Source organism: Mobula birostris, chromosome 3 (genome assembly GCF_030028105.1).
Source record: "Mobula birostris isolate sMobBir1 chromosome 3, sMobBir1.hap1, whole genome shotgun sequence".
In the NCBI taxonomy this organism is placed as follows: domain Eukaryota; kingdom Metazoa; phylum Chordata; class Chondrichthyes; order Myliobatiformes; family Myliobatidae; genus Mobula; species Mobula birostris.
In genome coordinates, this window is record NC_092372.1 from 104,941,984 (window position 1) to 104,959,578 (window position 17,595).

At 42.1% G+C, this 17,595-nt stretch overlaps 1 protein-coding gene across 3 annotated transcripts in view; it reads right to left on the minus strand.

The window, feature by feature from the left end:
* The window catches only part of pde5ab (phosphodiesterase 5A, cGMP-specific, b), a 119,271-nt gene that overhangs the window by 46,555 nt on the left and 55,121 nt on the right, over positions 1–17,595 (minus strand). For 2 of the 3 annotated variants that reach the window (XM_072253156.1, XM_072253154.1), the window contains exons 8-9: positions 13,513–13,624; positions 13,309–13,393 (exon numbers count right to left, since the gene is read on the minus strand). In XM_072253156.1, coding sequence (XP_072109257.1) covers positions 13,309–13,393; positions 13,513–13,624 — 197 coding nt within the window. The remainder of the gene's footprint in view (positions 1–13,308; positions 13,394–13,512; positions 13,625–17,595) is intronic. The other variant, XM_072253155.1, reaches the window with a different exon arrangement.

Here is a 17,595-nt window from a genome sequence, read left to right on the forward strand (position 1 = left end):
AAGGAACATAGGTAGAATGTCTGCTTAAAGCAGGCTTTGACTTCTCTGGTTAGGCAAGGTTATGTCACCTTTTCTTCAGAATATGTCCTCCTCTTTGGGAGCCCTGTTCCCTCCGAATTGCTTCCAGAAATTCCAGCCATTGCTGCCCTGCTGTCTTCACATCAATGCTCTCTTCCAATCAATTCTGGCCAACTCCTCCTTCATGCCTCTGTAATTCCCTTTTCTTCATTGTAATACTGATACATTTGACTTTAGCTTCTCCTTCAAATTTCAGGGTGAATACGACCATATTATGATCACTTGCCACTATGGGTTCTTTTACCTTAAGCTCCCTGATCAATCTCGGTTCATTGCACAGCACCCAATCCAGAATAGCTGATCCCCTAGTGGGCTCAACCACGAGCTGCTCTAAAAAGCCATCTTGTAAGCATTCTAGAAATTGCCCCTCCTGGAACCCAGCACCAACCTGATTTTTCCCAATCTACCTGTATATTGACTATTTTAACATTGTCCTTTTGGCATGCATTTTCTACCTCCCACTATAGTGTAGTAGGCCACATCCTTACTACTGTTTGGGGTCTGCGTACAACTCCCATTAGGGTCATTTTACCCTTGCAGGTCCGTAGCTCTATCCACAATGATTCATCACCTTCCGATCCTATGTCACCTTTTTCATTATTTACAACAGAGCAATTCGCCCCTCTGCCTTACTGCCTAACCTTTTGATAGGAGTATCCTTGGACATTAAGATTCCAGCTATAATCTCTCAGTCATGATTCAGTGATGCCTACAACATTGTATTTGCCAATTTGCAACGGTGCTGCAACTTCATCAATCTTATTCCGTATAATACACATTCAAATACAAGACTTACAGTCCTGTATTCACCCTTTTTGATTTTGTCCACCTTTTACGTTGCAACTCATCCTGTTGGCTGCAATTTTGCCCTATCAACAGCCTCTCACTACACATTGACTCTGTTTGTAAACAAGCTACCTCATTTTCAGCACTATTGTCCACCTTTCCTACATCTTGCATTTCAATATATGCAGCTCAGGACACTAGTTGCACCATGCTCAATGTTTTGATTCCTAACTTTGTCTGAGATCTTATCAACATCTTCCTCCACAATCTCTCCACTAACTGTTCTGGCACTGCAACTCTAGTTTAAGCCCAACCTTGCAGCATTTACAAACCTTCCCACCAGGATATTAAACCCTTCCAGTTCAGGTACAAACCATTCCTTTTGTACAGGTCCCACCTTCCCTGGTAGAGAGCCCAATGATCCAAATCTTATGCCCTGTCTTGTACACCACCTCCTTAGCCATGTAATAAACTGAAGCTCTGGCCTCACTAGCACATGGCATGGGCAGTAATCCTGAGGTCACAACTCTGCCCTCTAATTTAGCATCTAACTCCCTGAACTCCCTATGCAGAACCTCAGCACTCATCCTACCCATGGCACTGGTACCTACATGGATCATGATGTCTGGCTGTTCACTCACCCATTTAAGGATGCTGGGGACTCAATCTGAAATATTCTGGAGCCTGGCACTCAGGAGGCAACATACCATCTGGGAATTTTGTTCTCACCCACAGGACCTCCTCTCCGTTCCCCTATCTAACGAATCCCCTTTCATTCAGGCATACCTCTTCTCTCCCCTTCGATTCTGAGTCACAGAGCCAGACTCAGTGCAAGCGACTCAACCATTGTGACTTTACTCTGTAAGGTTAACAGTATCCAAAATGATGTACCTGTTGTTGAGGGAGATGGCCACAGGGCTACTCTGCACTGGCTCCTTAACCGCTTTTCCCCTCCTGACTGTCACCCATCTCCTGTATCCTGCTCCTTGGATGTAACTACCTTTGTATTTGTCCTATCTATCACCCCCTCAGCCTCGCGACTGAGCCGGAGTTGATCAAGTTCCGGCTCCAACTCTTTGACACAGTTTGTTAGAAGCTGCAGCTGGATGCACTTTTCACAGTTGTAGTCATCAGAGCCACTAGATGTCTCCCTGTCTTCCCACATCCCACAGTTCAGTCCCTCAATTATTTGAACCACCCATAATAAAAAGATACATAATAATTACTGGATTTTCTTCGGCAGTTGAACGGGGCACGACTGCGTAAGCACATGTGAGTCGGACTGTGAGGCAGCGGGAGTGTTTAATAGTGAGCAGATTAACAGAGCGGGTGACGGAGTAGAGGGAGACAGAGTAGGAAGGCTTTGGCTCGAGAGGTTTCGGTGAACAGAGGCTGAGGACCAGCTTCACTCCAAATGAGGCAAGACCGGGTAAGTTCCTTAAATTAATTTAATTACCTTAAGAGTAAGTAATGGAGGCATCAGTTAGGGCAGTTGAGTGCTCCGTTTGCAGTATGTGGGAAGTCAGGGCAAGCACAATTGTCCCTGATAACTACACCTGTGAAAGGTGCATCCAGCTGCAGCTCCTGACAAACCGAGTTAGGGAACTGGAGCTGGATGAACTTCGGATCATTCGGGAGGCAGAGGCAGAAATACACAGGAGTTACAGGGAGATTGCCACCCCTAAGAGTCAGGAGACAGGTAGCTGAGTGACTGTCAGGAGAGGGAAGGGGAATAGACAGAATGAGCAGAGCACCCCTGTGGCCATTCCCACCAGTAATAAGTATATCATTTTGGATACTGTTGATGGGGACGACCTACCAGGGACAATTTGCAGTGGCTGCATCTCTGGCACCAAGACTGGACCCTCAGCTCAGAAGGGAAGGAGGGAAAAGAGGAGAACAGTAGTGATAGGGGATTAGGTAGTTAGGGGGACAGATAAGAGGTTCTGTGGAAGAGATCGAGAATCCCGGATGGTCTGTTGCCTCCCTGGTGCCAGGGTCCGCGATATCTCGGATCGAGTTCTCAGTATTCTCAAGAGGGAGGGTGAGCAGCCAGATGTTGTGATCCATGTAGGGATCAATGACATGGGTAGGAAGAGTGAGGAGGTCCTGAAAGACAAGTTTAGGGAGTTAGGCGCCAAGTTAAAGGACAGGACCTCCAGGATAGCAATCTCAGGATTGCTACCAGTGCCACGTGCAGGCGGGTTTAGAAATAGTAAGATAGCGCAGATCAACTCATGGCTGAAGACATGGTGCAGGAGGGAGGCCTTCAGATTGATAGATAATTGGGCAGTTTTCCAGGAAAGGTGGGACCTGTTCCAGCGGGATAGTTTACACCTGAACTGGAGGGGGACAAATATTCTTGCAGGTAGGTTTGCTAGAGAGGCTCCAGTGGATTTAAGCTAGATACAAGCGGGGAGGGGAACCAGAGTGTAGGAACAGATGTAGGGAAGAAGGAAGAAAAAGGAGATAGTAAAGTTGTTTGCACGGTTAGTGATAAACAGAGAGAAAGAGGTGGAAAATTTCTTAAATGTATTTATTTTAATGCTAGGAGCATTGTAAGAAAGGTGGATGAGCTTAGAGCATGGATTGATACCTGGAAGTATGATGTTGTAGCTATTAGTGAAACATGGTTGCAGGAGGGGTGTGATTGGCAACTAAATATTCCTGGATTTAATTGCTTCAGGTGTGATAGAATCGGAGGGACAAAAGGGGGAGGTGTTGCATTGCTTGTCAGAGAAAACATTACAGCGGTGCTCTGGCAGGATAGACTAGAAGGCTTGTCTAGGGAGGCTATCTGGTTGGAATTGAAGAATGGGAAAGGCGTAGTAACACTTATAGGGGTGTATTATAGACCACCAAATGGGGAGCGAGAATTGGAGGAGCAAATTTGTAAGGAGATAGCAGATATCTGTAGTAAGCACAAGGTTGTGATTGTGGGAGATTTTAATTTTCCACACATAGACTGCGAAGCCCATTCTGTAAAAGGGCTGGATGGTTTGGAGTTTGTAAAATGTGTGCAGGATAGTTTTTTGCAGTAATACATAGAGGTACTAACTAGAAAAGGGGCAGTGTTGGATCTCCTGTTATGGAATGAGATAGGTCAGGTGACGGAGGTTTGTGTTGGGGAGCACTTCGGGTCCAGTGATCACAATGCCATTAGTTTCAATATAATTATGGAGAAGGATAGGTCTGGATACAGGGTTGAGATTTTTGATTGGAGAAAGGCTAACTTTAAGAAGATGCAGAAGGATTTAGAAGGAGTGGATTGGGACAATTTGTTTTATGGGAAGGATGTAATAGAGAAATGGAGGTCATTTAAAGGTGAAATTTTGAGGGTACAGAATCCTTATGTTCCTGTTTGGTTGAAAGGAAAGGTTAAAAGTTTGAGAGAGCCATGGTTTTCAAGGGATATTGGAAACTTCGTTCGGAAAAAGAGAGATATCTACAATAAATACAGGCAGCTTGGAGTAAATGAAGTGCTCGAGGAATATAAAGAATGTAAAAAGAATCTTAAGAAAGAAATTAGAAAAACTAAAAGAAGGTATGAGGTTGCTTTGGCAAGTAAGGTGAAAATAAATCCAAAGGGTTTCTACAGTTATATTAATAGCAAAAGGATAGTGAGGGATAAAATTGGTCCCTTAGTGGATGGCTATGTGTGGAGCCAAAAGAGATGGGGGAGATTTTAAACAATTTCTTTTCTTCGGTATTCACTAAGGAGAGGGATTATGTAAGGTTAAGGGAAACAGATAGGGAAGTTATGGAAACTATGATGATTAAAGAAGAGCAAGTACTAGCGCTTTTAAAGAATATAAAAGTGGATAAGTCTCCGGGTTCTGACAGGATATTCCCTAGGACTTTGAGGGAAGTTAGCGTGGAAATAGCAGGGGCTCTGACAGAAATCTTTCAAATGTCAACAGAAACGGGGATGGTGCCGGAGGATTGAAATATTGCTCATGTTGTTCCATTGTTTAAAAAGGGTTCTAAGAGTAAACCTAGCAATTATCTGCCTGTGAGTTTGACATCAGTGGTGGGTAAATTGATGGAAAGTATTCTTAGAGATGGTATATATAATTATCTGGATAGGCAGGGTCTGATTAGGAACAGTCAACATGGACTTGTGTGTGGAAAGTCATGTTTGATAAACCTTATTGAATTTTTTGAAGAGGTTGCTAGGAAAGTTAACGAGGGTAAAGCAGTGGATGTTGTCCATATGGACTTCAGTAAGGCCTTTGACAAGGTTCTACACAGAAGGTTAGTTAGGAAGGTTCAATCGTTAGGTATTAATATTGAAGTAGTAAAATGGATTCAGCAGTGGCTGGATGGAAGATGCCAGACAGTAGTGGTGGATAACTGTTTGTCAGATTGGAGGCTGGTGACTAGTGGTATGCCTCAGGGATCTGTACTGGGTCCAATGTTGTTTGTCATATACGTTAATGATCTGGATGATGGGGTGGTAAATTGGAATAGTAAGTATGCAGATCATACTAAGGTAGGTGGAGTTGTGGATAATGAAGTAGGTTTTCAAAGCTTGCAGAGAGATTTAGGCCAGTTAAAAGAGTGGGCTGAAAGATGGCAGATGGAGTTTAATGCAGATAAATGTGAGGTGCTACATTTTGGTAGGACTAATCAAAATAGGACATACATGGTAAATGGTAGAGCATTGATTAAAGCAGCAGAACAGAGGGATCTAGGAATGATGGTGCATAGTTCCCTGAAGGTGGAATCTCATGTGGATAGGGTGATGAAGAAAGCTTTTGGTATGCTGGCCTTTATAAATCAGAGCATTGAGTACAGGAGTTGTGATGTAATGTTAAAATTGTACAAAGCATTGGTAAGGCCAAATTTGGAGTATTGTGTACAGTTCTGGTTGCCGAATTATAGGAAAGATGTCAACAAAATAGAGAGAGTACAGAGAAGATTTACTAGAATGTTACCTGGATTTCATCACCTAAGTTACAGAGAAAGGTCGAACAAGTTGAGTCTTTATTCTTTGGAGCATAGAAAGTTGAGGGGGGACTTGATAGAGGTATTTAAAATTGAGGGGGATAGATAGAGTTGACATGGATAGGCTTTTTCCATTGAGAGTAGGGGAGATACAAACAAGAGGACATGAGTTGAGAGTTAAAGAGCAAAAGTATAGAGGTAAAATGAGGGGGAACTCCTTTACTCAGAGAGTGGTAGCTGTGTGGAACGAGCTTCCAGCAGAAGCGGTTGAGGCAGGTTCAATATTGTGATTTAAAGTTAAATTGGTTAGCTATATGGACAGGAAAGGAATGGAGGGTTATGGGCTGAGTGCAGGTCAGTGGGACAAGGTGAGAGGAAGCGTTCGGCACAGACTAGAAGGGCCGAGATGGCCTGTTTCTGTGCTGTAATTGTTACATAGTTATATGGTTAATTATATTTACTGCCGAATAAGACAGCAAATAATTGTTTTTACAACCTGAAAGCAATTAGATGCTTTCACAGGAAATGCTTCATGCCAGCTTAGTGCCAGCTAGACGGCATTGTTAGGGGGATGGCAATGCAATATGTTAGTGGAGACAGGGGCATCAGTATCGATAACAGACGTACCCTTACCAACAACCGGACAGGCCAGTTATATCAGGGGTGTCGGAGGGAAAACAGTAAAAGCAGAAAGAAGCGAGAAGCAAATACTAGAAATCGGGGGAGTGCAGCTTCCAGTGTATTTCTGGATTTGTCCAAATATCAAGGGCACTACCCTTGGAAAAGACATCTTAAGGGAAGCAGGAGCTGTTATAGGTTCGGGAAAGGGAGAAATATGGACGAGTCAGGGGCAGCGAACACGCACAACCAACAGAATACACAACCTGTCTAGCATAGTCACGGCTGCCCCGATCATCAGAGACTGCAGCCAGGATGGTGTCTATGGGTTACCTTGTCAGCAGTTCCCAGCAATGTGGGCTACACACAAGCAAGATTGTGGTCGAGTAAAGATAAACCCAGTTAAAATAGAGGAGGGTCTGTATAAACCCCCTAAGTAGGACCCTATACAAACTGACACACTGACTGACTGAAAACACCGGGGGATACTCAGAGAGACTGCGGCCACTCCAGAACATAAAGTTTTCCCAGTTCCTCTGAGGGCAGACATTACTGCGAATAAGGCAGCAGAGGAACAACAGGCAATTGAAACTGCAAGTGTGCAGGAGGAAACGACAGAAGCCAGCTTAGTAAAATTATATGAAGAGGTAGAGGCAGAAGAGAAGGAAAAATGGAGGAGAAAAGGAGCAAAGGAGGGACCAGATGGGTGCTGGACACATGGGGAGGAAAGAGTCAACGTGGCCCCACCCTGTATTAGACAGATACTACTAAAGTTATATCATGGGGCGATGCATCAGGGAAGGCAGAGCATGATCACAACCCTCTGGCAGGATTGGTGGTGGTCAAGGATGGGCAGGGATGTTGAGAAATTCTGCCACCATTGTACCATTTGTGCCCAGCATAACCCTGGTAAGGACAGAAAGCTACAGCTGGCAAATCAGCCTCGGCCGAGGGGACCCTGGGAAAGCATCCAGATAGACTTCACAGGCCCCTGCCAAAAAGCAGGGGGAAAGCTACTGTCTAGTAATTATGGATCACTTCACCCGGTGGGTAGAGGCTTTCCCAACAAGGGACTGCACCGCCCGCACCGCTGCATGGATCCTAGTTCAGGAAATCCTCCCAAGGTGGGGAGCCCCAGTTCAGGTGGATTCAGATCAGGGAGCACATTTCACGGAGAAAGTGATGAAGGAAATGTGCTGACTGCTAGGGATTCGACAACGGTTCCACGTACCCTACCACCCCCAGAGTTCAGGGATGGTAGAAAGGATGAACCGAACAATCAAGAATGCATTAGCCAAAGCTATAGCTGAGACAGGAAAGACACGGGTTGATGTATTACCAGGAATCCTGATGAGATTGCGTGCAACCCCGAACCGCACTGTGGGTCTCAGCCCCTACGAGTTATTGATGGGGCGAGAAATGAAACTCCCTTATAAGGTAATTACGGGTCACAGGGTGCCTGGGGCTTACAGGGATAGAATGACCCAATATGTGAAAGACCTCTGTAACCAACTTAAAGTGTTTAAAGACTGAGTGAAACAACAGCAGCAAATCTCTGATCAGAGAGAGCCAGAGGAAAAGGGGATAGTCCTTCCACAGCCCGGCGACCAAGTCATGGTGAGGGTGCTGCTGGAAAGGCCAGGGTTTGCCCCCAGGTGGATAGGACCACAGACGGTACTCTTAACCAGTGATATGTGTGTCTGTGTCCAGTCTCGGCGAGGCAGCCAGTGGAAACACTGGACCCAGGTTAAAGCATACGGCTCACCCTCTTGTTGCTCCCACAGACAGAGCGGGGTATCAAATGTACCCAGTAACCATGTAATTACAGAGAACCTAAGAGAGGAACACCAATCGGCCATGCCAGACCTGACCACAGCTGATGAAAACATACCTGGAGAAAACGCAAGGGCAGAAAACGCCGAGACCGTGGCAGAGGACACTGAGAGGGTGTTGGAAAACCATGAATAGCCTGCTAAAGTGTGAGGATGATGGTACTCTGTAGAGAAGGCTGGTTGCTGAAGGTAGATGATTAATTTTATAGCATACTGTAGAAAATTATTGGGAAATAGACAGGGAGGGATTTTTGAGTTAAAGCAGAGACGGCAAGTTCCACCACTTCGATGGCATTTCAGACTGCACATGGCATCTGGAAGCAGTCACCTCCAGTATGAGGAACTGGGCCCTTTGCAGCAGTTGAGCCAGTGATCGACTGGACAGTTCGGAAGGGGGTGCCACTGGGGAGAGGTCCTTGCAGACATTTACATAGAGGCCACCCCAACCCCTTCCTGTACATCGTTGAGGAGGCCTGTGGGTGCTCCTGGAAAGAGAATTTCAGCGACCAGAGGATAAAGGGCTGAAAACAAAGGAATGTGATTAAGCTGCAGTCAGCCTGCAGGGAAAGAGCCGACAGACACTCGAAAGGAGCCGCATTCCTAAAGACTTGGAACAGCCTCTCTGCTTAACATTTGGTAGGTAGCGATTAGGGAATGCTAGGATATATATCGAGGTACATAAAATTGGGGGGGGGGGAATTTCACAACAGGGCGTTTTTGCTGCCCTATTTGAGCAGATCCTCCTAGGTTGGCCTTTCCTGGTAGAAATTTAATTTTTGTCCAGGAGGGTCAAGAGGAGGGACCGTTAGAGTGAGTTTTTGGGTAGATGATTCATTTACACTTGAATGGCTTGCCACCAGTCTTCTGTCTGACAAAGTACTTTGGATTGAGCTCACAACAATGCATTTCCTCAAAGCTGTGAATATTGGAATACTAGCCAGACGCTGCAGATGGAAGTGTGAAGTTTACAGGTAGTTTCAAAGACAGTATTATCTATACTTTATAAATATTAATTGCCCTCTATGTTAGCACGTAAAATAGCAAATAAATGTATTGTGGATTTGACTTGCACTCCTAAAGGCTGTGAGTATCAACCCAGACATGTTGGCGTCAGGAGGAAAGGATGAAGTCAGAAGGTGTGATGTTTCGTATGTAGCTTCAAAAGGAAGCATTGTTTATAACTTTGTAAGTAGCGATTGCCTCTTGTGTTTAGCATATAAATATTGAGCCCATATTGGGCTAGCAGACCTTTCTACCAAAAACGTCTCCATCGGTATGATGCCTGCTGTACCTTGTTGTGTCGAATAAAGAAGCTGCTTTGTATCTAACAGTGACTCTGTATCTCCGGTGACTTCATCCACGCTACAACGGAGTGCAGGGAGAACACAGCTCTGGGACAGCTTCACCTTGCTGTGGACACTGTACTTGGTCGATCCCCATATGTTGCTCATTAATCTGAAGACATTTTTAGCTTTGCCGAGTCCGCACTGAAAACTAAGAAGTACTCAGCTAAGGGAGGGAACGTCAACTCAGACCATGAGAGGCCTGTGTCGGGCATTTTCACGCCCTACAAGGCGCAGATTGGAAGTCTGTGTGGGGCGCCACTCCTTGGACAGACATTAGAGTAATGAGTGGTTGTGCCTTGCTCAAGGACACAAACACGCTGCCACAGCTGAGGCTCGAATTATTCATGAATACAGCCAAACAAAGCGCAATGCTCTGGAGTCAAGGTGCAAAACACAGTACAAACAGTCATACACAGCAGAAAGCACACGTCAAATAGCAAGCACAAATTATATCACAATCACACAATAAAAGAGTCCAAAACTCGCACCACCAATGTATAGTTTTGACCACAAAAGAGCTAGTCTTCTGCCGAGCAAACACTGGGGTGCAGCACCTACCCCAGCCAGGATACCATACCACACCGCCCCCAGTGGAGAGCACTGGCTCCGATGCCTCTCTCAGGTGACACCACGCCTTGAGGCCTAATCCTCACATATACAAGATATCAAGACCATATAGAATATCACTAAAATATGACTATGCAAAATATATAGTCCAAACCTTTCAGTCCGTTGAAGTCTTCAGTTGACCACAATAGAGCTTGTCTTTGGCCAAGTGAACACGGGGGTTGTGGGGGGGGGGGGGGACGCGGGACAGCACTGATTCCAACCTAGACGCTGCACCAAGCTGCCCCTGGTGGTGCGCTACAGCTCAGGTGGCTCTGTCCTGGCACCGTAAAACAGGTAACCCCACAGCTCGAGGCCTTGAGTCCACGGAGTGCCACCAAAAACTGCAGTCGACCACAGCAGAGCTTGCCTTCTGCGGAGCAAACACTGGGGAGACAGCTCCGATTCCATTGCTGACGTCACGCCACACCACCCCCGGTGGGGCGCACTGGCTACGACGCCTCTCTCCTGGCGGCTGTAAATAGGTGTCTCTGCAGCTTAAGGCCTAGTCCAGACTACGACTGAGGCTTTGCAGATCCCCCGCTACTCCCCCGCGCCCCCCCCGCACTCAGCCAATAAATCAGCGAATCAAAACTGCGGCTCACCTGATTAACAATGATCAAAAGAGTCTTCTCATCATAAGAAGGCGACAAAGTCTGCTACTCGCTATTAGATTGTAAGCCGCCATCGACTCAGGCAGCAGCACACTGCACGGTTCCTGCACTTTCTCCACCAGCAAACATCTTGCTGATAGTATAGTCCAGCAGTACTTTAAGTTCTTAATGTATAGCAGGATCTTGCGATCATTAGAAAAACACTTCAATAGGACAGTAGCACCCTTTGTTGACCCTGTAGAAACCACTCTGATTGAGCGTGCCGCCATCTTACTGGAATCACGAGGAACCTTAAGAGGCAGAACAGGTCCCACTGCATTACAAAATGGAGACACGGGAGATTGTAGGTGCTTTAATCTGGAACAAGTAAACACACTACTGAAGGAACAAAGTGGGTCAGTCAGCATCTATGGAGGCAGAGGAATTGTTGACCATTTGGGTCGACACCTTGCATTAGTATCCAGCCGTTTAATTTTTACTACATTACAAAATGAGTCCAAATTGGATCCAAAGCAAACTTCAAGAAGTGTAACACCAAATCCAAACCAATATGACAGAGAAACTGCTCTTTTTTTGAATTCAAATCTAAAACCAAACTGTTTAAAAATTGGTTAAACATCAAAAGGTGTAAGGAAATCAGAAATATTTTGAAAACAGATTAAAGGACTAGATTCGTAGTTCTTCATTTAAAGAAGAAAGGTAGTTCTAATGTTGCATACACTTATAAAACACTGCTCAAAGGTGAAATATCATGTTAACAAAAATAACCTCCTCTTAATAAGAAAAGAGCAATGTGGTATATTTATACGTAATGTGTGTAAAAGATCCAACCATGCATCAGTAGCCAATTGTGCATTTCCTCCACATTTGGAAAAGAAAATTAGCTAGAATGTAGCTGATACACTATTATCATCTCCATTCTATCACAAAGATGAATTTCATTCTCTTTCTGTACATTTCAATCCACTTTTTAAAAAAATTGTTTCTCCATCAGAGATATAAGCCTGGATTTTATGGAGAACTTCCGGCATTCTCCACTTAAAGAATAAAAATATTATCTTAAATGTAAAAAAGGGAATTAGTAATTTAGATTAAGTTAATTAATTAAATGTAACTTAAACAAAACTTTATCTGGATCCCCGAAAACCACTTCTCCATTCTTTACAATAAGCTGACATCTAGGGATTTACTAAAGCTTTGTCTAGACTAGCAGGAATGTGCACATGGTTCATAAGAAAATCTCTTCTATTACATAGATGAATTCCTATCTTTCCATGCACAATATCTGGCCTGATGCCTGGTTGAAGAGAACATATGACTTGGCAAACTTGGTTACTGATTCAGGTTCAATGCTCATGAGGAACATTAGAGAAATAATCAACCAATATGTCAATATCTATCGATCTATGTCTTTATATCGGAGTCTACCTAGCTATATCAAACAATCTAAATCCATTAATTGGCATGCAAACAGGTATCATTCCTCTATACCTACTTATAAGTTCTGTCGATTTACATCTTCAATCAATACATATCCATTCTATCAGTCCTTCTATATCATTCATCCTTCTCATTTCATCAATATCCATTAAATTACATCCATCCATTAGCATCTATATAGTCATACCTATCCATCAATATTCATATCAAAGTCCACCATCTATATCTATCCATCTACAGCCATTCATCAATCCCATGCATCAATTTCCCTCCATCTAAATTCACCCAGTTAATTTAATTCATCTATGTTCATCTGTCCGAATCCATTTATCACTTCAACCACCAATATCCATTCATTTATATCCACTCATCTTGATCCTGCCCTCTACATTTATCATCACCACTCTTCATCTGTCCCTCGATATGCATTCATAGTTATGCAATTCAAAGGGATGCATTCCTATTTAGAGTTAGGGGAATAAATCTTTATTGTTTTTTTATCAGATAAATGGTTATTGTAGTGCGATTACAATGCCAGCAACTGGGGTTCAATTGTCTGTAAAGAGTATGTACATTCTCTCCATTGACTGCACGAGCTTCCTCCGAGTGCTCAGGTTTCCTCCCACATTCCAAAGATGCGAGGGTTAACAGATTAATTATTCACACGAGTGTAATTATGTGGCACGGGCACTTTGAGCTGGAAGGGCCTACTACCATGCTGTAGCTTTGAATAATTGAACAATTAAATTTGTACTTTACATATTTCTCAGTTCAATAATAGCAGTGCTAAGAACTTAGATTGGAACACGAATCTCCTGCAGTATTTAGCCAAGCTTTTTCAATAATTAATGCATCCCAGTGAAATTAGTACATAAGACAGCAGAGAACCAAAAATCTATTATTTCTCTACCCAACTAACATCTTTGAAGATACGAAGTGAACATTTAAGGATTGCTGATAGAATGAATAAAAATGTACATAAAACCCCACACATACAAGCAACAAAAACATATATTAAAATGTTCAGAGAAGCTCCAGTACCTATAACTTTATTCTTCTTTCCATTTTTAATTGGGGTGCAGAGCAAGCTTTTTATTTGCTTGTTTGTACTTTCTGCATTTTCATTCTATCAAGCAAATAAAAATAGGGTTAAAAGCTACTGGGAATATTCCAAATATAACTAAATTATATAGTCCTAAGGCTAAATCTGTATAAATTTGTTGAGGATTTAAAATATTCACTTACTGTCCACATGAACCTTTTATCCTTGCTAAGATCTGTAATATTCAATGTTTCCATTGTGTTTTTAGCATATTTTGCAAACATATAGTTGATTTTATTTATATTGTAGTTCCTGCTAAGAAAAAAACAAATTTATGTTAGTAGGCCCGGTAGTTACAAGCAATCTGCCTATCCATTAGATAAATGATAAACATTTTTTAAACAGAGCTTCCTTCCTACTTTACCAGAAAGCCCTAAGCTGTGCTGTGCCTTGCACCCATTTGTAATGTCTACATCCATTTACAGTAGTAAATCTAAATCTAACTGACTTCAATTTATTTAATGCTGGATTACTACATTTTTAATGGAGCCTTTTTATTTGAGTATAAATACTAAGACAATAAATTAATATTTTAACAGGCAGGTCTGGATCTTCTGCAAAACTGCTGGGTTAAGGGCTTCACTTTTGCAACAATGTGGAAGTTCAGATACCTGAATTAAGGTGGCGGTCTCAATCTTCAGAAAAGCTGATCATCACTAAAAGGATAACTATATGGAACAAGGGAGTCTAAACAGCTGGAATTTTTGTAATACTTCAGCTGGGAAATCTGCCAACTGAACACATGGCAAGTTAAAGTCTGCGTTAGCATGAGATCATTTTTAAAAAATTTACTGTTATTTATTTATTTATTTACTGTAGTTTATTGTTTGCTAGTTAAAACAGTTTTTTCCTTTTTGTAGATGTTTGTTAGATATTTTATTTAATCTTAGAGTAGGTTATAAGGGATGCACAACAACATGGGCTGAAGAACCTGTACCACTGTACTGTACTGTAGTGATCTATGTTCCATATCGCATGTTTGTGAGCCAGTGAGCAAAAGGTTTCACCATCTGTTAAAGCTATTCTTGGGCTGAGTCTTATCACGTATCATTGATACCTACTTTTGGTGATAATGTTTAATTAAGTTTCTAATAGATAAGCAATAGAAAAAATTGCTGGTGGAACTCAACAGGCCAGGCAACATCTGAGGATGGAAATGGACAGTTAATGTTACTCTATTGATTCAGACTCTATTAAAAATAGCTTTTACTGACTTAGTATTTATACTATGTGTCATTCGCATTTTACAATGGAATCTGTCTGAATAGTCTGAACAAATTTCTATTATAATCACTTGTGAAAATGGGAGGTGCTGAAAATAGAATGTAGTTGGTTTTTGTCACAGGTATTATGATAGAAATTTATAATTTAATAAAAATATTGCAATGCAAGTTGATATAAGATTTGAAAATAAATTAGTATGGATCTCTTCCATAAACAGAAATTCACTTTGTGTGCATCTATTGTACATAATGGATTTAGCAATGCAAATTTCCAGTCTACTGGTGATCTACAACATTAAAGATCAGCTGATTCACTGTGGAGACTATTCAACTCATTAGATTGACAAATTCTCATACACAGCAATACAGAAAGTTTTAAAAAGTGACTTGTAAATCAGTGTACAAAAAGGAATATAGATATTAAGAAATACACCGGTTATGAGAAATGTACAAAATAACAAAACACAAAAACACAAAAGGTCACTTCTTGATTTCTCAAAGGATTTACAATGGTAGAAATTTTCTGAGAGAAATGTAACTTGATGCTTGATATTTCAGGTACAATGTGATTGCTACTCTGTAAGGTTCAAGTTACCGAGATTACTTTAATAATCCTGGGTAATTAGCTTAAACCCATGCTATAAGAGTGATTTCTATTCAGCTTACATTTATGAAGACAGGAACAACAAAGCCCATGTTGGAGCATGGTAGCAGTGGCAGAAACTTCTGGATTTCTGCATTTAACTGTGCCCTATGTAAATACCATAACTTGTAGTTCTACCCATTAATAATCAGGAGGACTGCTGGGCATTTCATGAACACGGCTTATGATCTTCTATTATATGACACACTACAATTCCGAATATGCCTCACTTTCCTACTGTGTTTTACTGACTCTCAGAAGATGCTTACTATAAACGTGCACACTCCTCACTCACCCGTAGTTCTTTCATATCTCTGTCATTTCCTCTCTCCTGTGCTGATATCACTTACAGCTCTCAACCCTTTAACAACTCCTTTCCACACTCACACACATCTTTTAAATCTACACTTCTTTGGTGTTAAACCTATTACTTTGGTTATTATGCTAAATCCTTTAACATTTGGTTCCATTGGAATTAGTGTAAATATGTGGGGAAGAAAAAGACCCTCGTTCCATACTTCAAACAGAGTTAATGCTAGTGACCGAAGATGAATGTATTTGCCTTGTTGACTGGAATTGGTGTCAATGGGAAATTTGAATGCAAGAGGACTGTCTGGGCTCTCCGCTGCTCGACCACCTAAAGCTTCCTACCTCATCACTCCATTCATATTCTTTCTATATATGACAAAAGGGAGACAGCACACATTTACTTCAAAGAACCATCAGGCAGAGAAGGTGGAAGACCCTGAACTGGTAGTGGAATATTGCTGTTGCTGTTTTGAAGCAATGGGCCAGCCCCAGGTCATTGTTCTCTCCCTTCTGGTTCCACCTACCCATACAGTGAAAACCTCAGTCGAATGCTCAGCCTAAAAGTAAAATGATAGGTTAATAATTATAATATTTCTGCATGGTTTAAAATTTGATCTTCTATTGCAATAGTGTGTATCGTAATATGGTATTACTGAAATTTGTGTGGCAGTAGCCTGATGCATCATGTTAGGAACAATCCTGCTATGAGTTAATCCTCCCAAACTAGTAATGCCCAATATCTCAAAAGAGTTAAATTAGACTGGGACAGTGCAGAAGGGGATTTTTGATCCACCTCTCCTCCAACAGGAGACCTGACATATAAATACTTCATGCCAGGTAAGGTTAGTAGACATGGATACAGACCTTAAAACCCACTAACACACACAATGCTGAAGGAACGTAGGATGTCAGGCAGCATCTATGGGGAGAGATGGACAGTCAAACTTTCAGATTGAGATGCTTCCCATTCCCCCCCAACTCTACTCAAAACCTATTCCATGGTCTGTTAATCTATCAACCAAAAGTCCTTGAGATATGGGGGAAAAAATTGGAGTACCTGAAGGAAACCCTTGCATTCACGAGAACAATGGAACCTCCACACAGATATCCTGGAACAGTGCATTGAGCTGGTGTCACTGCAAGCTTCACCACTGTGAAAGTCATGATGCAAGAATTGTTTCAGGTATAGTGAGAGCAGGATTAATAAGTAAGAAGATGGACGCAGATTTTCACATAACGAAAAGGAGTAAAAAGACAATTAACACAGCAGAATAATAAGATAAAGTAAAAATTGGAATTAAGAGATGAAGATCAGAACAAAAATAGAAGTTATAAAAGACAGTCAGTAAAAAACAAAAGCCTATTAGGAGAAAAGAGAGAGAGAGAAAGAAAGAAAGAGTGTGTCATACTCTGGATTGCAATTACAATGGATGATCATTCGCAGTAATGATGAGGAGGCCAGTATCACTCCCATTAATTATTGGGTAAAACTAGCAGCAACTTCTGGCGGGGAAGAGTTAAATACAGTAATTTTGAAACCGCTGCCACAAACTACACCAGGAAATGTAGAGCAGTTTATATTGGAATGGTCTGTGCTTTTTCTGGCTTGCCAACTGCACATGTACCGCTATGCATTCCATCAGTCACACTTCAGTATTTCTGGCCCTGCACATTCCAGTTTTCCATAGAGACGTTCTGCAAGGCACATCGGGCCACTCATGACAACCAAACCTCAAGCAGCACATCTAGAAGACCTGCTCACAGTCTACTCTCATGTCATTGGATAGGCAACTGCTTTCAAAGATCTTTGAACAGTGTTTAAGTGTCTCTGATGATTAGAGATTCTTTAATTTCCTTCTCCTTTAAAACTGATTGTATGAAGCTGAGGAAGTAAATAAATTAAGAGAATAACTTTAATGTGACTTTCAGTGCTAGAAATCAATCAGAAACATCAAGTTAACGAAAGTGAAGAGCGGGTACTTTTGCAATCAAGTTTGGCAACTTTATTCATATTAGCATTGGTCCACTATCAGGGGGGGCAAGACTATGGC